General features: G+C 44.2%; 2 protein-coding genes across 3 annotated transcripts in view; both read right to left on the reverse strand.

Moving 5' to 3' along the window:
• Nucleotides 1–376: 376 nt before the first annotated feature.
• GPR75 (G protein-coupled receptor 75) lies at nt 377–2,297 on the reverse strand. Its single transcript, XM_033056488.1, has one exon. The coding sequence runs from the start codon at nt 2,129–2,131 to the stop codon at nt 626–628; it is 1,506 nt and encodes a 501-aa protein (XP_032912379.1). The 5' UTR covers nt 2,132–2,297; the 3' UTR covers nt 377–625.
• A 4,010-nt stretch (nt 2,298–6,307) lies between these two features.
• Nucleotides 6,308–24,889, reverse strand: part of PSME4 (proteasome activator subunit 4) — a 51,053-nt gene continuing 32,471 nt past the window's right edge. For both annotated transcript variants that reach the window (XM_033056565.2, XM_033056564.2), the window contains 29 exons: nt 24,022–24,179; nt 23,322–23,417; nt 22,892–22,947; nt 22,352–22,408; nt 22,129–22,184; nt 21,953–22,051; nt 21,803–21,865; nt 21,553–21,648; nt 21,072–21,203; nt 20,330–20,539; nt 20,069–20,202; nt 19,789–19,842; nt 19,191–19,320; nt 18,497–18,578; nt 18,007–18,160; nt 17,389–17,458; nt 16,818–16,943; nt 16,344–16,496; nt 16,143–16,247; nt 15,704–15,795; nt 15,218–15,349; nt 14,406–14,614; nt 14,200–14,285; nt 13,631–13,759; nt 12,913–13,068; nt 9,898–10,060; nt 9,141–9,274; nt 8,333–8,467; nt 6,308–7,807 (listed from right to left, as the gene is read on the reverse strand). In XM_033056565.2, coding sequence (XP_032912456.1) covers nt 8,333–8,467; nt 9,141–9,274; nt 9,898–10,060; nt 12,913–13,068; nt 13,631–13,759; nt 14,200–14,285; nt 14,406–14,614; nt 15,218–15,349; nt 15,704–15,795; nt 16,143–16,247; nt 16,344–16,496; nt 16,818–16,943; nt 17,389–17,458; nt 18,007–18,160; nt 18,497–18,578; nt 19,191–19,320; nt 19,789–19,842; nt 20,069–20,202; nt 20,330–20,539; nt 21,072–21,203; nt 21,553–21,648; nt 21,803–21,865; nt 21,953–22,051; nt 22,129–22,184; nt 22,352–22,408; nt 22,892–22,947; nt 23,322–23,417; nt 24,022–24,179 — 3,267 coding nt within the window. In that variant the 3' untranslated portion in view covers nt 6,308–7,807. The remainder of the gene's footprint in view (nt 7,808–8,332; nt 8,468–9,140; nt 9,275–9,897; nt 10,061–12,912; nt 13,069–13,630; nt 13,760–14,199; nt 14,286–14,405; nt 14,615–15,217; nt 15,350–15,703; nt 15,796–16,142; nt 16,248–16,343; nt 16,497–16,817; nt 16,944–17,388; nt 17,459–18,006; nt 18,161–18,496; nt 18,579–19,190; nt 19,321–19,788; nt 19,843–20,068; nt 20,203–20,329; nt 20,540–21,071; nt 21,204–21,552; nt 21,649–21,802; nt 21,866–21,952; nt 22,052–22,128; nt 22,185–22,351; nt 22,409–22,891; nt 22,948–23,321; nt 23,418–24,021; nt 24,180–24,889) is intronic.

Genomic DNA, 24,889 nt, shown 5'->3' on the forward strand with positions numbered 1-24,889 from the left:
TTTATCCCAGTGCCACACTTCCCAAGTGTCCCTCCCCAGTGGAAATGCAACACTGACCAAACAAAGCCTTGTCCCACTTGAAGCCAAAGTTGAAATCCTGAACTTTAGCTGAGTTCATGGAAATTCTGCCATTTAGCTCACCAGAACCAGGGTTTCACTCTGTGAAGATAAAGGGCTTTTGTTATTACTGAAAAACACTGATTCATGAATCAATGAAATGGCAAAAGTTTAAACTCAAATAGTCACCTCTTCAACTCTTCCTTCCTGAAAGCACAAGGTATTTATGATACTCGGTGTTACCACAGAATGGTTTGGGTTGGAAGGGACCTCAGAGCTGATGGGCAGGGACAGCTTCCCCTGTCCCAGGTTACTCCAACCCGGCCTTATCACATAACGAACCACAGAACTGTGGCGCTTAGGGTTTTTTTACTTGCCCAGCAGTAAAACTGGGTAACAAAACCACCCTCGTGGAACAACCCCAAATGTAAACCATGCCCCTGGCTGGCTCTCCAGGCGAACTCCAGCGCGCGTCACGGGGGCGGCAGCTCCGCGTTTGCTTCCAACCGTGGAGTCCGGAGCGATTCCTGCCCGGGGCAGAGCAGGGCAGTCTCTGGAACGTCTAGGGCTACACGGAGGGCAGCGGGATGTGCCTGGCGGGGACGGCGCTGCCGCAGTGATGGAGCGCGGGGCCGCAGGGCTTGGCGAAGGCGAAGGAGGAGCCCGCGGGCTGCAGGCTGTGCGGGGTGCTCAGCTCGGCCGAGGGGCTGCTGTTGTACACGCTGTAGTAGGGCTCCACCCGCGTGTTCATGGGCGTGGAGCTGCTCTGCCCGTAGTGCTGCTGCTGCTGCCCCACCGACGCCTTGGGGCTCAGCACGCTGTCCTTGGAGTGGCTGGCACCAAGCTGCTCCAAACCCTTCTTCTGGGGCTTCGGGGACAGCATGTAGGCCGAGTTGGTCTCGTGGTGCGAGGACTTGTTCCTGTTGACCTCCAGGCTGCCCTTGCCCACGGCTCGGAGCCTCGTCTTGTGCTGGCAGCAGAAGCAGAGCAGGGCCGCGTACTGCAGGCACCAGAGCACGCGTCTGCGCAGCCCCGCGCTGTTGCGGGAGTAGATGAAGGGGTTTAACCCCGACTTGAAGAAAATGAGGGTAAACCCACACAGCTCGAACTGGTAGAGCACAAAGCCGCCGCTGCCGGACAGCATGTCCTGCACCAAGGAGATGGCCAGCGGCAGGCAGCACACCAGCACGGACAGCACGATGACCACGCACGTCACCACCGCCTTGGAGTCTTTGGCCGTGGCCAGGTTGACGGCCGAGGCCAGCGGGAGGCGGCCGGCGAGCTTGGCGTGCCCGTGGGGCGGCTTGGTGCAGCTCTGTGTCCTGTACAGCTCCGGGCCCGCGAAGGGCTGAGCCCTGGCCGTGCCCGCGGCCACCGCGGCCGGGCACTTCCTCGCCCGCGCGTTCCTGCGCAGCGCCTGGGCGATCATCACGTAGCACACGGACACCACGGCCACGCAGCAGATGAAGTCGGTGACATAGAGGTAGGGGATGAGCTTGCCCTGGCCGCTGGGCAGGCTGGCCATGGGCAGGCAGAGGCGGGAGCCGCGGGTGCGCAGCGTGGCCAGCGTGGCCAGCGTGAAGCTGGCGGCCCAGAGCAGCAGCGTGAGCAGCAGCGAGCAGGGCGCCGAGGCGGCGCGCTGAGGGTGCTTGCCCAGCACCATGCGCAGCCGGTGCAGCGCGATCACCGCCACCGTCTTGAGGGACATGATGATGAAGCCCGAGCTGGTGAGGTGGAAGGTGAAGCAGAAGGCGCCGGGCACGCCGCGGGCCGGTCCGAAGAACAGCACGAAGGCGAACATGGGGGCGGCCACGCCGCAGATGAACAGGTCGCAGAAGGAGAGGTTGAGGATCATGAAGTCGAAGTCGGTGCGGAATTTCCGCAGCGCCGGGTCGAAGAAGGAGAGCAGCACGATGAGGTTGCCGTAGGAGCCGAGGCAGAAGACGAGGGCCAGCAGGGAGGCGCAGGCGGCCAGTGTGGCGGCGTGGGTGCCCTCCCGCAGCTCCGCGGGGCCGCTGCTGTTCGCGCCCAGCTGCTCCGCGGGCCCGGCCGGCAGCCGCCCCGACCCGTTCATCGCCCGCGGCCCCTCACAGCCCGCTCATCGCTGCCTTGACCCGCTCATCGCCGCCCGGCCCCTCACAGCCCGCTCATCGCTGCCTTGACCCGTTCATCGCCGCCCGGCCCCTCACAGCCCGCTCCTCGCCGCCGCGGGGCTCCCGCCTTGCCTCTCGGCCGCCCCCTCAGGGCTCCCGCCCGGCCCCGCTCGCCGCCGCCGCCTCAGCGCCGCCCGCCCCGCCATGGCGCCCGGCCCGGCCCCTCCCCGCTCCCCGCTCCGCTCCCTCCGCCGCGGTGGGGCCGGGCCGGGCAGCGGGGCTGGAGCCGCGGTTCCCCCCGCACCGCCAGGGCCAGGCACCGGCACAGCGGGCCCGGGGGAGGCGGCACCGAGCTCCCCTCAGCCCCGCGGTGCTGCGTCCCCGGCGCTCCCGGCTCGGGTGGAGCAGCGGAGCACAGAAAAGCGTCTCGTTCCTCTCTCTCCCTGCCATGGTGAAAGGGTTCTCCGTGCCTAGAGAAAGATTTCACTAGCGCAGGTTGCTCCAAGCCCTGTCGAGCCTGATCATGGACACTTCCAGGGATGGGCAACGCGTGCCAGGGCCTCACCAGCCTCACAGGGCTTGTTAATTTTCACACAATTTCTTCCTAATATCCAGTCTGAAACGACTCCCAATTCTCTCTCTCCCTCGTCCTGTCACATGCCCTTGTAAATAGTCTCGGCTCATCGTTTTGTAAGTTCCTTTCAGGTACTGGAAAGGCTGAAGCTTTTCTTTTTCAGGCTGTACAATCCCAATTCTCTCAGCTTTCCTCACAGCAGAGCTGCTCCGTCCCTCTGGGCTCACTCCTACAGCTCCCTGCTGTACCAGGGACCCAAATGCAGTGTTCCAGTCCAGAGCAGAGGATCTGTGCATCAACAGAACACCTGCCTCAACCCAAAACCTGTTCAGCATCAGCATCAAAGCTCTGCCTGCTCCTCCTGCCCTGCTTGCACTTCTGCACCACTTTCCTGAGCCAACTTAGTGTGGCCAGGGTGCCCCTGGCATTTGCTCAGAAGCACAGGATCTAAGGCAAAGCATCTGGTGTGCTCCCATGGGCAGAGAGAACAATCAGCATCATTTCTTTATCTGTTAACTCCCAGCTATCACAAATACAGCAGTGATGGAGATCCAAGCACTAACTTGAAGTACTTACAGGGATGTGAGGGTGAGGAAATGCTCAGTGCATGCTCTCCAAGGCAGACACAGCTTGAGGGGCCTCCATGGCACTGGAAATGCAGGTGGAAGAGACCAAAATCCAGCCAGGCAAGGCACAAAAGCACTATGAAAACACAGGAGAGCCAGCATTTCTGACTTATGCATGCATTTGTCTTACAACCATTATATATACATTAATCTATTGTTTAATAGCCATCTCCTTACCCTCCAGCCAGCCACAAGTGTGCCAGTTTGGCACCTGAAAGCTTCCCAGTGCCACCTGCCTGTTTATTTTTCAACACATTCCTTTCTAAAGCCCAGAGCAATGTTTCTCCAACCCTGCATTTTTTATTGGTTTTGTCCTTAAAGTGGTTGTGTACAGGAGGGGGAAGGTCCAGAACCCAAAACGTGGTTTCCTGTGGCTTCAAATGATGTCTTTCTCAGCTTGGCTGCCTCTTATTTTCTCTTACTTGTATTTTTGTTCTCCAGTTGTGGTTAATTTGAAATCTGTGGGTGAATCTTGGCCCTCCTGAGTAAGAGCTGCTTTTTAATCAACAAGCTGGGATCTCCCTCCTTGAATTTTCTTATTTATAAATTCCAGAGGACACTGAATTATGAGATCAAACAAGAGTGACAAAAATGTTAGCATTGTTAGGAGTGGGGTTGGGTTGTTTTACCACTAACTGTGGTTTGAAATGGAAAGTGTAGCTGGTCCAAGCTTCCCATTGTTCAGTCTTGGAGTTCCTGCTGCATAAGGAGTAACATGTTTCCATGGCATTTTTTTACAACAGTGTTCTTTTGCAGCTGTCTACTGGAAATTAATTTTAATTGTTGAAATCTGCCCTCATCTCAGCCTAAGATTTGTATCTTATGATTTTAACAAAAGAGTTCTAGGGGAAAGCAGATGGAATAATAAAAGAGGAAATTAACCCAGGGAAAAAAAAAAGAAATAAAAGCCAGGAGAGAATAAATAAGAGTAGCAGTGAAAAGCTTTTAAGAGAATACTTTCAGGGTGAACTCAGCTGGGCTCGTACCTGGATTTACTGTAATTTGACTGCAGTTCTTGCTAGAACAGATTTATTTGGTTTATTGCTGGCTTTCCTAAGAAGCCAGCCAGAAATAATGGCATCTCATATTCCCCAAGGGAAGTGTGTGTCCAGCTCCACCTGCAGCAGCAAAATCTGCTCAGCAGCGTTCTACATCCTGCACAGAGTTTGTCTTTGTTAAACCAGGCTGTAACTACCATGGCACCAAAGCCATGAGGACCTTGCCTTGGATTAACCACCTGGAACCCCTTCCTTGGAGCAGGGATTCCTCTGCTGAGCCTTAATTCCCCTCCTTTTATTAGAAATCCCCAGAAGTTGCCTTCCAGGTACTGCAGGATGCAAAACACATCAGCTGGTAACTCCCAGCAGGGTTAGGGTTAAAGCCTTCCCAGCCACAGGGAGGCCCTTGCATCTTACCAGATTGTTGTGTTTTCCACAGCCCTGGGGAAAAGGGGGCTGGAGGCTGTGCTGCAGGATTCCAGGAAGCTGGGGAAGGAGGAAGTGTGAGACTGAGCAGGGTGTGGGATGCTGGGGATGCCTGACTGTGAAAAACTGTCAGGAGACATCAGCACATCAGCACAGCAGTCCCAGCAGCCTGGGAAAGGAGGAAGAAGGGGGAAAGGGAGATACCTGGGTATAGCAGGAACGCAGCCATAATATTCCAGAAATAAGGAACTTCATCTCTTTGCCTCTTTAATTAAAACCCAAACCCCTCCATACATGAACTTTTTAGCGACACAGTGCTGAGACTGTGGCACCACACAAAAGCGCAGGTTAAAATCTAATTTGCCTACTTGGTAATTTTCGTATATATCAAAATAAGCATCAAATTCACCCACCTGATTATGGAATTATTGGAGATCACACCACTTAAGGGTCTAGCAGGAGTCACTGAGCAGTACATCACTGGCAACTTGAGTAAAAACCAAAAACCAAACCCCCAAAAAACCCCAACAAACCAAAATACCTCCCAAATTCTGCCTCACATCTCTGCCTTCCTTTGGTGCTTCCCCATGATGCTCACAGGTTGTCTGTGCAGTCTGACAGGTGGTCTCTAAGGATGTCGAGGCTATCAGACTATCCTCAAGATGTTTTTCCATCTCCTTTCCTGTTCCAAGGGCGGAAATTCTCTCTTCTCATGCTAGAAATCTCTCTCTCTCTCTCCAGACTGAGGTACTGCAGTTGGTTTATTTGACAGCTTCAGGGAAGAGACAGTATAAGACATCAGTGATGGAAGTTCAGAATTCAGGATGTGGGTGTTGCTTGGGGAAAGTTAGGGAATAAATCCAGTGGTGGAGTTGTGGTGTTTGGTGAAGAGTTGGTGGTAAAAAATTGTCTCTGCATTTTCAGGACAAGAGACTAACAATCCTTCCCTCACCAAAACTCAACCAGCACAAGTTTGCTCACACTACCACAGGTGTGTTTTATCCTACAGAAATGCATTGTGAATATTGTGCTGCACTTACTGGGGGATCTGTTTGGATAAAATTATTTACTGTGGATTTATAAGGCGTTGGGAATTAATACCATTCCTGACCATGATTCCCTAGAGTGCACTGAATCCTCAACCAATGGACTGGCTAGGCTAGACCAAGGAAAGAGATTCCCACATGCAGTGTCTGCTCCAACACTTCACCAGCAAAGGATCCTTTAAATCCTTCCACCACTTGCAAAGATTTAATTCTACCAGCAAAATCCTCTCCAACAAAAAAGAGTTTCTGCATTTCTCAGAAGTTAACAAGTGTTTTCCTGGCACAAGATACTTGTCCATAAATGTAAAAGCTGATTTCCTAGACATTAGAACAAGATCTTTAATTAATCCTCAGTGTTGCCTTAACTCATGACCAAATCCCAGGACAAACACAGGCCTCATCCAAAAGCTCAAAAGCACTGTAAAAACCTGAATTGTGGTCTTAAACCAACACATTTCCTCTTGAGAAATACAGGAAGATGCAGTAGTTACAAACAGTCCATTTATTGGGTCTTAAACTACGTACACAATTGAAATCATAATTTTGGCACTACGCTATACAGTGGTTACATCCGTGTGCTGACACTGCTCAAACACTGCCCCAGGAGCACTGCTGTGCTTCCAGGTCTGGGATGAGCCACACAAAGGTCTCAGTGCTCCTGGGGGGGATTTTGCATGGAAGATGAAACACACACCAGCTGATGAGTTATTCCCATGTACCTCACGTTCTAGGAATGGATCACACCAGAGTATGGGATGTCAGCATTGAGAAATGGCCACACGTGTTGCAGTAAAATCTGAATGAGACACAGTCATGAGATACAGGAAAAGCAAAACAAACCCTCTCAGACACAAAGAGATATTCTGTTAAAGAAAATAATTTAAAAAACTAAGAATGGCATTTGTTTTGATACAAAAGCCAGAACCACTACTGTATTAACATCTAAGTATGAATCTTTACAAATTAATCTCACAATGGTGTTATGTAAAAGGTTGCAAACTGTACAATGTTTTGTCAATGCAATGCCTCTACAATTTATACAGTCTTTTACAACTATGTAACACATATTAAACAGCTTGTTAAACAGCCAATTGATACCAGTCTCTTAACAAAGCTGCAGGCAAAAAAAACACAGAGCTTCCACAATCTTCAAAAGAGATATGCTTGCTCAATCTTTAGGAGAATACACTGTTAAAAACTGCCTTTCCACACTGTGCATACATTTCATTCCGTGAATTCAACTAAAAGTCCATCATTTCCTATCTGTGGGCTCTAATTACATGGAAACACCCATTTCCCCCTTTAAAATATGCAGAGAATCTCATATTTTTTATTCCACACGTGCTCAAGACAGCCCCAAAGGCCTGGCCTGGCCTGGCCATGCTGCGTCCTTCCACCCCTGCACTGCACAGAGCTCAGCTATTTACATTTGCACAAGGGAGAGAATACAAAAAGGCAATGCTGCCCTGAGGTGGACTGGATGTTTCTCAGATCCCAGTAGTGAAAAATAAAACTCTGAGGAAGGAAGGAAGGCCCCCGGGGTTGTGTAGGGACTGCACAGGGGAGGAGTTGCATCGGCAGAATTGGAGAGCTCCACGGAGAAAATTCCGGTTTGTGGCACTCTCTGCTTCTGCACATCCTTAATGCTGGGAACAGGGGGCACGAGAGGAGGGTGAGGGGTGTGCACTGTAGGTCACTGTGTGCAAGGAAGCAGAAACAAGACTGATGTGCGATGCAGGCCAAGGAGAAGGGTCTTGCCATGGACTCACGATCAGGCCCTGCAGGCGCAGCCTCGGGGTTCCCCTGGCTGCTCCCTGGGGAGGAGAAATTCCTTTTGAAGAGAACCACGTCTCTAGGTTTGTATTTAAAAGTGGTTTTGATTAGGCATCAGGATTTCCAGCACAAAGTTCTCTACATGATCAATTTCTTTTGAGTTTCCTTTATTTCCCAGAAAAATTCCTACATCCTCATTTTCCCCAGGAGAAACCTGAAAGGAAAGAAGACAGAGTTCAAAATACAAATATTGCTCTTGTTAAAATAAAGCTTCTCTTGGAATAGTGTCATAAAACATCACAATACAATAGAGATGGGAATCCTGTAATGGATTCACTCTTTGGGAACATGGCTGTGTGAAGAGCCCTGGCAGCAAAGCCAGAGTGTGGAAGAGGAAACCGAGTGGTAGCAGCCATTCCCCATCCTGAGATATAGGTGATAGGGTGGTGTAAAGTCCTCAGATGCATCAGAAGTATAAAACAGCACTTTAGGGACACTGCCAGGCATTTAAAAGGCAGCCAACTGGCAGAAAATGGAGAAAAGGAACATCAACATTCAAGAAAAGAAGTGTAAATGTATTAGCAAAGCACAGGGATGCACAGAAAGATGGGCAACATTTAAAATATTTAACCCAAATAAATCTGACCAAAACCACTGGAGGAGGCAAGGGCCAGATTTTGGCTGCAGGTTCAGGACTCCTAAGAGTGAAGTTTATGGCAAAGCCCATGAGCTGACCCACCTATGCATAGTAGCAGGGTGAAACCAGGAGGTCAGTGAGCACCAGGAGCTGGTCATCTGTGAACTGCTGCTTGTGCTCCTGCCAGTTGTCGTGGTGGGTCCTCCGGAAATTGGAGAGCGTTTTCTTCACAGTCATCTGCCAGCACAGTGGGATGGAGCTGTCAGCCAGGGAGCTCCACACCAAAACCAGCATTGGGTACAGCAAACACCACTGCTCAGCACCACCAAGGGCTGCAGCACACCCACACATCCCCAGAGACCCCAGGGAATTCAGGCCAGGATTTTAATTTTCACAGCTCAGGGTTATGACTCCAATGACTGCACCTACAATTTTGAGCTGGGAAACATTTAGAGATTCTTATAAAATACAAGCCAAGTGCTTTTCCCTCACAGGGTGTTTTTGGTCTGAAAACATCAAAGGAATTCTTCATCTCACTCCTCTGGCTAAAACAGCCACAGTCAAGAGAACCCAACATTAAAAATTCCAGACCGATGTTTTGGTTCTAGGTTGAAGTTTCCTAGAATGGCATGCACAAAAGGGACATCTTTACTGAAAAAAATCCCACTCCCTCATTATAAATACAGCTCTTGCAGCTTTCAATTTAATGTTTTAAATTTGAAAGCAAGGACAGATCTACCACAAAAAAATACTTGAAAGCAGGTCATGCTTGAAAACTATTTTGAGTCATTTGGTAAAAAGCAGCAGAAATTAAATTTCTTAATGGGTTCCTGTGCTTTTCTAGGAAAAGAGAACTGAGTCACAGGTGCTCAGCTGTGCTCTGTTGAATAGAGAAGTGCTGTGTTTTTACCTCAATAGGCTGGGGATCGTTGAGGTGGGCACTGAGGTCCATGAGCAGCTGTGGCATCCAGGTGGGCACATCGTAGGGGCTGGACAGGATGCAGGCGCTGAGCCCCAGCACGCCGGCGTGGCGCTTCACCAGGTCTGCAACAACAGGGCATCAACCCTCACCAGTGCAGGGAGAGCAGCAACAAACCCCTGTCTGACTGCACTGCAGGCACCTCCAGAGAAACCCAGAGTGCTACAGACTCCAGGCTGCTTCTGCTCCCTTACTCAGAATCCCAGATTCATTCTCCTATCTTTAATTTTTTACACCTTCTTCCAGTAAGAATCAATCTGCGACTGCTGGACACTTCATAAACATTTCAAATGAGCTTTCCTCTCTCAAAGAAACTAATGAATGACATCCCTATGTTCCCTCTTTCTGCATTCAGAGTGTTTTCTCAAATCCCAGAACTACTGGGCAATATGGAAAGCCAAACTTCTGGGTGAAATGACTGACTCAGATGCATTAAATGCCAAAGTTCCAAATCAGAGTGAACTAAGGGGGTTTTTGTTCTGGTTTATTTTTTGGTTGGTTGTTTTGTGGGGTTTTTTTAGAATAAAAACCCCACACTGCTAACAAATAGAAGGTGAGGTGGGCAAGAAGTAAGAAATTAATTTAACATAGGAATACATAACAAAGAGATTTGCCTTTGCTGTGTATATTGCAAATCAAATGCTATGGTAGTGTGTGTTACCCAGAGCACTGATTTCTTCCCTCTTACCCCCTGAAGGAATTGTGTCCCCCATGGAGGCCAGGTCCCTCTTCCTTTTCTTGGGCAGCCTCATCTTGCAGAGCTGCTCGAAGTGGGTCTGCATGGGCCCGTCCATGGTGAGGAAGTTGCACTGCAGGAGCCCGCTGAGCGTGGTGGCAGCCATCTCCCTCACCTGGGCACAAACACAACACCCAGTGATGCCTCTGCTCCCTGGGAAGCACACCCAACTAGCCCAAGAGAGCAAGTCAGAGAACCCTCTGAAGTGTTAGCCTGCTATTAGTAGTTTATTAGATGGCTCTTTCAAAATAATAAATGTGCTTTGCTGCAATACAGAACTAGTGGCGTGAAATTTGCCATAAAGTGACCTGCTACTCAAGCAAAGAATGTGATTTAACTCCACTGTCAACAGAGGAGTTTTAGAAAGTTTAAAAACAAATGTTAACTGAGACCAAATAATCAGCCTGCTTCACAAAATTCCTACTGACATCAGTTTTAAAATGGGCTTTATTCAAAAGCATTTAGTATTTCCCCTGACAAAAGGAAGAGAGATTTTCCAAGAAAAGGCAGGAGGAATGTTCCAGAGACTCAGTTGATTCTGTTCTACCCATAGCACAAGAATTCTTTAAAAGACATAACAGATGCTGGATTAACAAGCAACAAAACAAACTTTATAATCAACAGCTCAGTTCTGTAATGCTCCAGCATTCTTTGTCTCAAGTACCAGATCTCTGCACCACATGAATAAAACCAGAAATCCAGGTTGGAAAAATATTCTTTTTAAGGGTAACACAGAAAGCCCAAAGAACAAGACTAAACATAGCTTTCATCTAATTGCCAAGCCATTCAAAATACAGATCTCCTTTTCCATTCCTTTTAAACCAGCCACAGCACCTTGTTAGTGAATTCTGAGTAGAGACAGCTCATCCTTGCTTTTAAAAACAAGTGACTAACCCATCAGTGTTACTAATTTCTCTCACCTCCTCAAATCTCCCAAAGCCAGGAGGTTATAGATGTGTAAAACCGCATTTAAACTGGGAGTCCCTCCAAAAGTCACTCCCACTTTCCACAATTACATTCTGACCAAAGCCTCCCAACACTTACAAACCAAATCAAGTGGTTGAGATGCTGCCACCAGATTTTCTGATAGGGACATTCTGTCACAGGTAACTGCACACAGAACACTTGTCTCTGTGGAGCACAGACACCTCCCAGTGCTCTGAATGCAATGCAGCAGATTATAATAATAAATCACCTCCTTGAACACGATGTTCTGAGCCTCACCAAGCCATAAGTACAGCTGCAAGAGCTGCAATAATTAAACACAGGAAGTTCAAAGAAGCTCTTGAGACTCTGGCCTGTTCCATTTAAATTTCTACAAGGTGCTGTTCTAACGTGATCTCCTTGGCTGATAGGGAAGCAGGAGGGATGAGGTGAGAGGCTGGCAGTGCTGTTTATCAGCAGCCTGTGAGTCCCTGAAGAGCTGGGCTATTAAATGAGACATGATGTGCTAATACAAGAGGCAGACACAAAGCAGCTCGGCTGGGAAGTGAGCAAGCTCCCAGGAGAGCTGGGCTCATTTCCATCCCTGCTCCCTGGATTACAACCACTTTCATTCCTAAATTAATCACCCAGCTAGAAGGAACATTTTGCTGTGAGGAGCACCTGGAAGCAAAGCCTTTAAAAATAATTCACAAAGCAGCTGATCACTCACCACCTCTGGCACTAAATAATTTATAAATGATCACACTCACCATGAAATACAGAATATAAAACGAGAGGAATCTCCCCATCACCTATGGAGCTGGTTTTTTTTTTTTTTTGTCAGAAAGGACTGATCACAGTCTATAAAAGTGCAACAATATCAGAACAAAACCACTCAACAGCACCAGCCAAACCCAGGTGCAGAAGCTGCTACTTACACAGAGAGAAAATACTCTAATTTCTGTAAAACTGCAGTGCAATGTGATAAATGCTGTGCATATTAAACTAATCACCATCAGCCTTTTGTATCAAAATCAGCAAAAAATAAAAGTACCTTAAAATCTAAGAACCAAAACCTCAGTTCTATAGTGGAAAACTAATGATTCTCATCTTAAAAATCCAGCATCCAAAAACTACACAGGAATTACTCAGCAGGTTACTGCATCTTGTCAGTTATTACCAAGAAAGAACAAGATTACTTTTCAGAGAAAAGTCAAAGCTTCCATGGCAACAGCATGATCCAGAGTGGTTCTGAACACAGGTAGGCTTTTTGGATTTGCACCTCTGTGGTGCAGAGGGATAATTTGCTACATTTAAAGTAACTGGATAAATTGCATTCAAGGGAATAAAAGCTATTTTTCAAAATGGTGTGAGATTATGAGGCAAGTGTTCTGACAAACAACTTCTGTAGGATTGCAAGGTGATGCAGAATCTTTCTTCTAGGAGGGAAAAAGCATCCAAAATTAGGATTTCATGGATATTTGCCAGCTGCACAAACACCAGGGAGAAGGATGGTGCAGGGAGATTGGCTAGGCAGGAGGTTAACACTCAAGATTCTTCACTTTGCTTAAACATGCCTTAAATTCACAACATTTAATGCAAGCCCCTCAGTTCTAGGCAGCTCTTGTTATATTTTTGTCATTAATATGAAATGATTAGATGTGAGGCAGGCCTACAGAATAATAAATAGTGGTTTCATGCACTTTTCACACAGGAAAGGATGGTGAATTCTCTACCTAATTTTCTACACACATTTGTAGTGGAATTAATGCCATCCTATTTCATGTACTGAAACCAAGTCCCAAGCAATGCTGTGAAAAAGCAGAAGCAGTGGAACTTTCGAAAAAAATCACTAATGGAGAATTTTATTATCAAATGTTTCCCTGGAAAGAATATGGAAGAAACAAATCCTATAAAGCTCATTTTCCAAGCAGGAAGAATGCTGAGCAGGAAACACCTCCTGAATTAATCTACATGTCATATTCAACTTGAGAAAGGCAAGAACCAGTGGTCTGAAAGCAGTGCAGAGAAGGCAGCACTTGCCTCGAGCTGTTCATCCTCCAGGAGTTTGATCACCAGCCACCTGATGTCATTGACTGCCTCGCTGTTGTTGAGGAAGATGAAGAGATTGTAGAACACCATGGTCTGGAGGTAGGTTAGGATGGTGTAGCGAGCGTGCCAAGAATTGCTTCTTGCTGTCTGCAGTGAACAAATCAGGGTGAGAAGGCAAAAAGGTCAAAGAAAGATGCAAAGTGAACAATATTTAAGAAAAAAAAGCTTCTGGGGGCAGTTGCAAAGAACTTCCTTCATTCAGAGAATTTTGTTTCATGCACCTTTTATCTCCAAAGGAGACAGGTATTATTTAGGTAATAATTTTCACAGGCTTCACTTCCAAAGCAGATTGTTAAACAGAAATATATTGCAAAACCCTAAAAAAGAAAAATCAGATTCAAGGACAGTTCTTCAGCTGAAGACTCATTCTGAAACTGGATTTTGAATTGTTATGCTCATGAGGAGACTTAAAGTGATCCACTACTGAACCAAATATTAATATATCAAAATGCTGTTCAATTTGTTATCAAAAGAAAGTGGCTTAAATGTTAAACAAGGTACACTAAGTATTCTAAACCACTTTATTTAAAGTTTTTCAGATCTAAATCAGAATCTGATTTGCTTAGAATTGTAAGCATTGTATACTCTTAAATAAAAAGCAGAGGATGCACAAGCTGGAGAAGCTTTAAGCTGTTTAGCCCACACTCACTTGTTTTAGCACCTGAAGTACCAAAGGCACTTGCTGAGGATACAGCAAACCCTGAGACATCAAGGACAAACACATCTTAGCATCTCTTTTGAGCTCATCGTAGCTGTTGTCATTCTCCACGGGTGCAATCTAAATAAGAGCAGGGAGGGAACAAAACCCTGTTAGCAAGCAGGCACTGGTGACAGCAAAATCTTCAAAACAAGGGTCATCTCAGGAAAGGACAGCTGTCTAGGAAAAACACATTCAACATAATGCTGAAAGATTAGAAAAACAATCAATATGACATTAAATATTCTCAGAAAATAACAGGAGCTGCTTAGAAAGAATTATGTAGTCAGGAAACAAAAGAAAATGAACTCAAGGTCCTTTAGAGAATCATGGAATGTTTGGGTTGGAAGGGACCTGAAAGGTGATCCAGGGGACACCTTCCACTAGAGCTGGCTGTTCAATGCCACGTGTAACCTGGCCTTGGAATACTATAAATACATATAAATCAAATACCTTCAGTTTATTTATACAATCCTTTTTCAACCCAACACAGCCAATAGAGGAGAAATTAAAAGACCTACCTTGAAAAACAAAGGTAAGAGCTGGAGTTGCTCTGTGACAGCTGTAGAGAAAGATCGTCCTGCACTCGCCATCAACCACTTCAGAACTGTGTGAATAAAGAGAAACAATCGCTGATTCAGAAGAGAAATATGAACAACTCTGCTACACAATTTGCAGATCATCATGTGCTAAAACAGCCCTCCATTCCTTGAGCTTCCTAACTCACTTGTTTTCAAGAGTTTAATGCCCTGAGTTCGCTCGTCCTGTTCGCCGACTCCGTTCTCTTCCATCACGTGATTCTGGATTTCTTCATCTGCTTCCATGAGGGGTTTGAGGTTTTCAAGTATCCGGGTAGTAAATTCATGGACACGAGGAGATTTAGTTGCAGCAGTGTTTGGCAAGGAAACATCTATCATGAATATGTAGGTCAACACACTGAAAAAACAGACAAAGCCAGCAGGAACACACAGTGAGCACGACTCTTGTCCGGAGAACAGCGACCTGTGAACTCCAAATGATCCAAGATCAAATTGGTTGACCTCTGAGGGTTAATACTTGGAGAAAATTTCCTCTCATCTTCAATTCAAAGCTATTTAAAACCAAATGTCTCTTCTAAGAGCTTTAGAGATGTCAGACATAAATATAGATAAGAAATTGGCGTGGCCTTGGCACAGGGTGTCCACAGGAGCTGTGGTTGCTCCAGGATCCCTGGAGGTGTCCAAGGCCAGGCTGGACACTGGGGCTTGGAGCATCCTGGGATAGTGGGAGGTGTCCCTGCCCATGGCAAGGGGTGGGACTGGATGAGCTTTTAAGTCCCTCCCAATCCAAAACACTGAATAGACAAATGAAAAGATGAACATTCTATGAAAAGACAAATTATAGAGAAGTCATCTGCAATTTCTGCAGCACGTCTCTTCATTTTTCATCTGATTTATGTTACAAGCATTAATGCTCTGCAGGTTAATTGTTTATCTCCCCAAGTACCCAAAGGAAATGAAGAGTTGTAACCCAGCAAGAACTGCAGCAGACAGCACTGACCTTCCTATTCTCTCTCGGACGTTCTTGTAGACCTGGGTGAGTTTGGGCTCCAGGTACTTGAGCAGCCTGTGCAGCAGCTCTGGCACTCTCCACTCCTGCTGGGCAAGGCCCCCTTGCAGCACGTAAAGCCGGCTGGGAATCACAACAGCGAATTTTTAATCACACAGAACATCCCTCCTTCCCCAGTCCCCTCTAGGCTGCGTTTGGGTGTGTCAGTGCATCAGAGTGCCCCTCGATGAGCAAAGATGGGTAAAAACTGCCCAGTGAAACAACAGTGCTGCTGCTCTGCCAGCCCCAAACCTTCCCACTACTGAGTTATGTTAAAATAATTATCATGAAGAACCTGCCATTGTGGGGGGGAGGCTAAGCGGAAAGCATTGACTTGGTTCCCCTCCCCTACAAGGCAGCTGGCACAGCATCCTCTCAGTGCAGGGCTGGGTCCCCTGCTCTATTCAACCACAGTAAAACAGCTCAAATTCATCTTACCAGGCATCTACAAATGATCCTCCTTCACCACTCAGTGGAGATTCCAACAGCAATTCAAACAACCAGTGCAGCTTCCTAGGATCTCTGCTCTCCTGGAAAAGAGCAGAGAGAAGAAATGTAAGTAAATGAGGGGGGTTTGAAACGTAAACGATGTATAAAATAAGGTATAAACAATACTGCAATTACCAAATTTACTACTGTAATTGCCCTAATTTACTTCATTTTTGAGATATCTGAATAACCATGCCTGAATTTTGCTAATGAGGGTTCTGGCTGCCAAACTACACTGAGTTCTGCTGAGTGATGTGAAAGAATTACTGACCCAAGATATTTGTGACCTACCACTGACCCTGCTGCCCAGCACAACAGCTCCCAGTTCACTGCAGGAAGTTAATCCACAGTAGATCCAGCTTTAGGAGGCAAAAATTGGGATACTCACACAGGAGGTGGCAATGCAGGTGCCCCAGTCATTGTAGGTTTCCACTGTGATGTTGGATAAAGCTGTTCGAAGCAATGGGCACAGAAGCTTCCAAAGTTTTTCCACCTGTCCAGCAAAAACACAAGAGACAAGATTTTGCTATTTAAGGATGTCAAACCCACCCCAGATATTAAGAATGACCCAAAAACACTGCTCCAGCACCTTCTCAAAGGTCCAGTGTTTAGAACCTCTTATGAGGCCAGCTATGATTTCAGCCAGACATCTCTGGGTGCTTTCATGGGAGTCTGCCACCAGCTGCTCCAGGTGGGGCTGAAGAACTGGCAAAAAGGCATCATCAAAGTTCCTGAAAAGGCCCTGCAAAACAAGAGGGAAAAGGGTCTTCAGGAGCCACCCAAAACACTCTCTTCCCAAGAACACCATAAAACTGTGAGCACTTGAGTTTGAATGTGCAGAAAGTGAAATCACTTGGCTTTTTTTCAGTGTCCTTCAAACTATTACAACACTCTAAATATGTTTCCCTAAGTAGTTAATCAGAAGAGAGGATTAATAGAATTACCCAGAGCAGCTTTAAAAATCAATGTTTTGCAACAGTATGAGCCCAGCAGTCTGTGGCTTTTCCATGCTCTGGGAATTGTCTACAAAATGAGAGCAATTTAGCGATTGAACTCTCCTTACCTTGAAGAGGCAAAATCTGCGAGGATTAAATTTGTCCTTTCCCTTTCTGTCTTCTAAAGACAAAAATTTTATTAACTGCTCAACAAACTTGGGATCAGAAAAGTGATCATAAATAATTTGTTCTGCCTGTAAAAGGAAGAAAAAAAAAGGATTAGTTTTGAGGTGTTTGCTTGTCACAGTGATATCCCAATCTTCACAAGTCCCACGTTACATTTGCATTCTCAAGGAAAGAAATGCCTTGGTTATCCATTCCCCTCTTCATTTTATAGGGAATTATCACAACCCCTAACAATTAATCCTTCCCCCTGTCATTAATGACCTTGTTCTCAACTCTGATCATGATTTGAAAGGGAACAAGAAAGTGCTCATTAATACAATTATTCCATGATCCCTGAGAGAAAAGCAGCAATATATTAAAACAGTAACTACTTCTGGTGTGCTGACACAGTAAGAATTAGAAAAATACAATTTAAAGCATCTTGTGGGGATCTCCACACTCATCTGTGGACAATATTAAGAGAAGAAAAGAAAAGTAGTATTAAAAAAAACCCCACAAACTTGCAACTCTTACCTCTGTCAGCTCATCTCTCCTTCGCCCAAGCTTTGGTTGCTGCTCAACTGGGGCATAAACTGTCATAGTTCTGAAAATAAAAACAAAAGGGAAGCAATGAAAAGTTCAAATAAAAACAAAAATCCACTAGCACACGTTGTTGCTTTCTATGTTCTCAGCATTAACTAGAACTTATCCCCAACTCCAAAAGATTGAAAGTTAAAGAAGAGAATTTACAAGAGAATGAAGTTTGCTATTAATGGTTTTGCTACACAAGCAATCCAGAACTATTAGGGATAGAATACTCTACACAGATCTAATTTCCAATATGAATATTCCATTTTGACAGCAGCAGTTAAACAGCCATGTGGAATTTGTACCAATTTGTGTCTATAGCCCATACAGAGAGAAATGGATAGAAAAGAAACAATAAAAAAGCCTCAACCCAACCAGCAAAACCCACCCAGAAATAATAAAGCAAGCAAGGAGCACAAAAGACAAAAAAAGCATTTTTTGTGGTTCAATCAAATTAAATACATACATACAAGAAAAATTAAAATCCATAATATAAGGATTTAATTTCCCACAGAACTTTTTCCTGCTGACTCTCCCAGCTCCCCCTGAGCTAATGTTACTCACTGGGGCCAGGTGTAATATCCCCAGTGGGTTTTCTCCACAAAGCAGCAGGATTCCCAGGCTTCCTTGGTCTTTGGTAGGCTCTGGCTGTTGTAGTGCAGCCACTGGTTGTCAGCTCTGTCACCAGCCTGGATGCTGGAAGGCTTTGGGCTCCCACCTGATCCAAGAGGAAAATCAAAATTAACATGTAGAAAAATGATAAAAATACATAAAACATTAAAAAGGATACATACAAATTGTTCTCACAAATTACAAGGTTTTTGGAGAGGAAATAAGCCCCAAAAGCAAAAAACAACCAAATTGAAAAATTACCAATTATATTATTTCTATATCATATTATATTACTTCTATACCATATTTATCTATTTGTTTAGAACATTAAAAACCAGGGAGGAAAGAAAAGCTCATGATTCTATGTTTAATTTCACCAGAAAAGCTTTAAAAACCATTTTAGGATAAATGTAAGATGTGTCTTGTATTAAATTAAACCTACTTATTTCATAGGGGCAGATGGGCACTTTCTTGTGTGTTCTCTTCAGCTGCTTAAGAATCCCAGCCACAGCAGAGATGGCCACCTAAAGAAAAGTAAAAAATGGGCATTAATGTACTCATTCCATACATTTCCCTCAGAAGGATGTGGCTCATCATCCCTAAAAATGCAGTGAACCCATAAGGAAATAATCCTGGTTATTTCAGGGGATACAGGACATGAATTACTTTATAGTTCAGAAAATCCTCACTAATAATTTTGGTTTCATTTGAATTTAATACTTGAATTAAATTTGAATTTAATATTGTTTTAATAATTTCTTGAGGGAAAAGGAGGTTTGTTTTGAGCCTCACTGAGGCAGCAACAGAACAAGAGAAACACATCGATGGCTCCCTTCAAATAACAAATTGCAGGTGGGAAAAGCAGCCATCTGCAAAGGAATTTCTGCAAAAGAGCTCTGTAATAAATAAGGACTCAGCCCCTCCCACATGTTCACAGTTTACAGATTTACACATGGCACTGCCAAGACTGCCATTTCTTGGGTTGGCAATTTTATACACGTGCCTGGAAGGGGAGGAGGGAGTTCCAGCTCTGCTTTTGTGCTTTATCCCAGCAAAATTCCGGGAGCCCCAAGTAAAACCCCCATGTAAAGCCCCAAGAGCTGCAGGGCCAAAGGAAATCCTTCTCCTGGGCTCACCTTCCGAACCACAATGGCATCGTGGTTGAGACACTGCACAAAGAATTTGATGGCACGGGCAGGCAGGATCCTGTCATCCCTCAGCAGCAGGGACAGGAAGCCAATGCTTATGTGCTCGAACTTCCAGGGCCTGAAAAATCCCCAAACATTCAAAACAGGGTGTAAATACCAAAGTTTGTGTACTGAAATTATGACATGTATTAAGATTCTGTAAATACATAAATTAATGGCACTGCTGTAATCAACGAGCTCAACTCATTCTGGGAAACCTTCACTGTTCAGGTGCATGGTGCAAAATACCTGTAGGCACAGGTTTTCAAAAACCTTTTTTTAACACAAATATTATGGGAACAATTAGAATCTATTCTGATGTCAGTGTTACAGATAGAACCAGAGCTTTTTTAATTAAAAAATATTAAAAACCTCACTAAGAGGCCAGACTAATAAGGGAAAAAGCTTTAGTGATGATACCTTAAATTAACAAATCAAGCTCCCAGTGCAAATAATCTAAGGCCATGGTAATTGTCCTCCTGGATACTGAGCCATGCAACCAATCCACCCCAAAAAGAGTTTTCATTCACAAAAAAGGGGGACTCACAGATTTCTCTGTTCCACACAGTCCAGCAGCATGTTGACCAAATTTTCATAGTTCCTGAGAGAAAGAGAGGGAGTTACCAACCACAGAGTAATGACAGATCCACTGAAAAACAGGCAAGTTCCTCACACAGAGGAGTGTGTGAAGGTGAAAAGGAAGAGGCAGAGGAAACAGAAGTGTACAGAGAAGATGCAGCCCAACAATCCTTGGACATTCTGGGTTTTTCAGTTCAGCCACTCTGGCTGATGACATTTCATGTGTAGCTCAAGGAAGCTGAACTCACCTCAGAGCCTCAGCGCTCTTCTCCTTCTGTCGCTGAATCCCCAGCTGGATTTCCTCTGATCCCAGAGCTGGGAACTCTGAGCTTTGTTCTGACTTCTGCAGCAGCACAGCCACCTCCATGCATTTCTCTGGAACCTGTTGATGGACAAAGATTTGGGACTTGAACTTCCAAGTTTTGGACATCTCTGCTTTGGAATGAGCAGAGTACAGAGTTCCCCTGTCCACACAGACGAGCCTGAACACCAAGGAATTGGTCACTCACTGCAAAATCCAGCCCAATGGTTTCATACTGCCGATGGATTTTCTCTGCCAGGTCATCAAAGAGCCTGACTATGGATGGTTTTTCCAAGGACATGGCTTTGCTAAGCCCAGAAGAGACAATTGCTGGCCAGGTCTGTGCTATGCAGTCCCAGTCGTGCAGGTTGGCCAAGCACACCCCGCTGTGATTCCCCAGGAGACAATATAAGGCACCCTGTGGGATGGAAAATGGAGTTTGGGAAGGTTAAAGCTCAGCTCATCTGTCATATCAACATGCACACACACAGAATAAAAACTCACTGCAGCTACCAAATCACTAAAATGTCCATAAACATTCAGCCTCACTGTCAAATTACTGAAGATTTTGCACTCTTCATTTAATGAGATTGGAAGCCCTGCCAATTAATTTATCCACAGATTGGCTGCCTGATTTCTCAATTATGTTAGAGGAGATGATTCACAACTGCTTCACCTTGACTACAGCTTCTCAACTTCCATTCCATAACTTAAAAATAGGTGCTCACTCACATTTTGGTAATACCTGAGCACACAGGGAACACATTTAAACACAAAATTCCTCTTGCAAATACATCTAACACAAATAATTCCTTCCACCAGTCATGCCTATTAGCCATGAAAATATCAGTCATGCTGGTAAACAAACAAATCCCAGTTTCCCCATTAAAAATTCTCATGTAAAAACACTTTGAGAAGACAGCCACAAAACCAAGTTAATGAGGCAGTACTTTAAATTGCTTCTGAGTGACATCTTGTCGGTCAGGCCGCAGGAATTCCAGAACTAAGGGAATGATGTCTCTGCAACAGAAATTGTAGGTCCCCAGGGCTGTGAAGAATGCTTGCTGAGCTTTACTTCTGACCTGAAACAAAAGATTTTCTAGATAAAAATAACATCCTCATCCATTTCAGTTATTTCTGTATAAAGTTTGTATCGTGTGTTTGTGCACAGAAACAAAATGATTTGTGGAAGGTTGTAAACACCCCACCCTGTTTATAAAAAAATCTACTTCTTGTTTCTCATTTACATGAGAACAGCTACACAGTTACAGAAGATTCTTTATGTTGCCAGAAACGAGGTGTTTTTAAGATCATTTGAAAAGCAAACAGCCAGAACAACAGATTTAGGATGCAGAATCATTTGAAGAGACTGACAAAATACTCCATAAATCTCAGTTTAAAAAACCAAATATCCCATAAATCTCTCCTCACCTGCCCATAAGAACTCGTGGACAAACACAGAAGATCCCTGATCATCTCCTGGTGGGAAGTTTTGTACTCACAGCCTTCCATGGTCAGAGTTCTCAGCTGAATTGATGGGGAGCACAAAGAAAGCACAGATTGTTTTTCCATTTCACACATTCAAAGACACCAGTGCAGGAATATTGTTATCATGACATTTAGCTAACTATGCAAAGCAGCTTTTCAAGCAAATTAATGAGGATTGAAGGGGAACAATTACCTCATGCTGCAGCATAACCCTGTCGATCAGCAAGGCTCTGATGTGCTGTTTCTTTCCTTGAAGCTGTAAAAATAAAAAAATCCTTTGGTTTAGATTTCATATCAGATCTGCAATTCAGGAACCAAAGGTTCACAAAGCCAAGTCACTGACCCTGTTCTCCATTGATTTTTTCACTAGATTGAAACTTTTCCATCGTGAATCAAACTCATGCTTGTGAGACCCTTGGAACTGCAGAACATCACTGATAATCTGGAAAGAAAGAGAGGGTAAGAATGATGGTTTTTCAGAACAAGTTTAGCTTTAAGTTTTACACATGTAAAGCATACCTTTATTATTAGAAACAAAGACTTGGTGTCATCTTCTGAATTATCAAGAATGTAACCTGCAATTGAGAGAAATGAAATGTATAATCAGACAGGAACAGAGCTTTAAAAATGAGCAATAATTTTGTTTCTGCAAAGCTTAACTTGCAGAATTATAGGCCAAGTGAGCAGTATAATTTCCTCATCTATAAAATCACACTGAAGTTACAGGAGTGATCAAACTTACGCAGCAATTTCCTTGTAACCCTTGCAATTTTTTCTCTGTAATTCTCCCTGGATAAATCTAAAAGAAAACAAAACATTTTGTGATAATCATACAACAGCATAAAAAGCAATTTATTGTGGAAAGTCAGAGCAGACTATTCAGAACTATTACAAAAATAACCATTTGTTATATCTAAGGACATGGCTCTCACCACTTTATCACCTCAGCTGCTTGCCTTTTATAAGTACACAACCTTCTTTATATTCTTTGACAGTTGGTTTTATTTCTAAGTTCAGGCAGTTCATTTAGCACATGGGAAGTGAGGAACACACAAAGTTCCCATCCCCAGCCAAATTGCTGCAGCAGATCTCACGTATCACTGCTGAAAATAAAAGTCTGTGTGCACAGAGTTCTGGAGTCGGTCATAAAAACCCATTTCTAAGAACAGAAAAATCAAGATTATGGTCTCCAAATTGTTTTTTTAAAAAAGTAAAAAAACTTAAATTAAAAAAAAAAGAAACAACACACAGAGCCTATCTCAACAGACAGGGATCTACTCACCATATTCAACACCAGTGTACAGCTTTGTCTCTTCCAAAGACACCAGACTTGGGACCCTGCACAAAACAAACCAAGAATTACTATACTTTACAGAAATAATGAAGTATGTGCATTTCCCTGGCATTTAATTCATTTCAACAAGCTAAATTTCATACCAGTAGCACACAGACTTCTGGATTTATTAACAGTATATCTCATTTATAAATGAACCATCCCTTTGGGTCAGACTCTGTCAGAGGTAGGGACACCATAAGGACACCCTGAACCCAGAATTTGCATTTCCCACTTAACAGGACCTCATCAGTTCTATTAAACAGGCAGGAATGTGGTGTCTGTGAAACCTGTGAATGCACTCATTGAAGCACCAGAGCCCAGCATGAAGGAACAGAATGACTGAGAATGTTTGGGACACAAAAGGAATGTTACTTACAGATGAGCCACCCTTTCTCCTTTGAGAGGAGGCAGAATGTTCCCAGAGCCAATCAGGCAGTTGTGCACGATGGCAAGACACTGCTGCACATCATCTCTTCAACAAGGAGGAAAACCTGGTTACTTATCTGTTAATTGCTTGGAAATACCCAAATGACAAACCACATCTTTTGTGTGAAGTTTTATGAAGTTTTTTCTTTGATTCCATCAGTTCTAAACACAGAAAGAAGCACTGCAGAAATCAAGCTGGGTTTTTTTGAGACACCTAATTTGTTTACAAATCCCAATATTTAACTTCATTTTCTGGAAAACATGAGAGATTTTACACTTCAAAACCATGCAGATGAGATAAACTAATGTGAAAATTGCTTTGAAGAATTTTATCTAAACCTCATATAAAACCTATGAACTAACTCCTCACCCCAAGGCCAAGACAAATCTTTTCCCCCATGGAGAGGATGAGGGAATACTTTAGGAGTGAATATTTTACAGTCTGAAGATAAATTAAAATTCAAAATGTGAACAACTTCTTTCCTGTGTTACTTTAAGGAAATTTAGATGCTCTAACTTCCAAAGCTCCTGCTTCAGCTATCTTAAAATAACATTGAAGTGCAGCATTTTAGTATTCTCCTCTCAGATTTTGCACTGTCTGTGTGACTGGCAATAACTGCATGGAATGGATCCATTTTTCTCCATCCTACCTGGACATTTCCAGCTCTCCAAGTGCATACTGCTCCAGCCTGGTGAGCTCAGGCTGCAGGAATGTATCCAGCAAATAAAAAGCAAAGTTTATTTCCTCAGGTGAAGGAACATGCCACTGGATGTCCAAGTTCCACAGGTCACCTGGTTTACCCCAGTCCTGCAGCAAATAAAGATGTTTCTTATTAATCAAGTTATTTGAATTCTGTTTTTTTTTTTTAAAAAACCAGCACTTAACATTATTTTAAAACCCCCAAACACACGTGAACTAACTACTGCTGTAAAGTAAAGTAATATATCCTGACAATTCCAGGAAAAACACCACCACCATAAAATCAAACAGAAATCCCAATCCTGTATATGGCTACACATACCTAGAAAATAACACATATCTGAAAGCACTAAAAGGAAAAGGACTGCACTGGTCTAATTGAAATACAATTAATGATTCCTTTGATTGGATATAAATTCAGACAAATTCTTAAGTACAACTCAGACTCTTCATAGTCCCAAATGGATATTGGATAATTTTTGTTTGTTTTTAAACTGTTAACTGGCCCAAATGGATGCCCCCATCAGTCACAGAGCTGGACTAGCTTTCAGGAACAAGTGATTAATTGCAATTGGGAATTATGTAAACTTTTCAGCAAAATGCAGTTGTATATTGAAAGAGGCCAGCTGAAAATTGCTGCCTTTTAACTGGAATATTGATAAATTGATCTGAAAGTCTTAACAGCAGAGCAGCACATGACTTCTGACAGCTTCAGTAACTTTCAATATTGCCACTTCTGCCTTCATTTTATCTCAAGCTCATGGCAGACTCATTATCTGTGATTCTGCTGGCCTGTAAAACACCACATCTCCTTGCTG

Source organism: Catharus ustulatus, chromosome 3 (assembly GCF_009819885.2).
Source record: "Catharus ustulatus isolate bCatUst1 chromosome 3, bCatUst1.pri.v2, whole genome shotgun sequence".
NCBI lineage: Eukaryota > Metazoa > Chordata > Aves > Passeriformes > Turdidae > Catharus > Catharus ustulatus.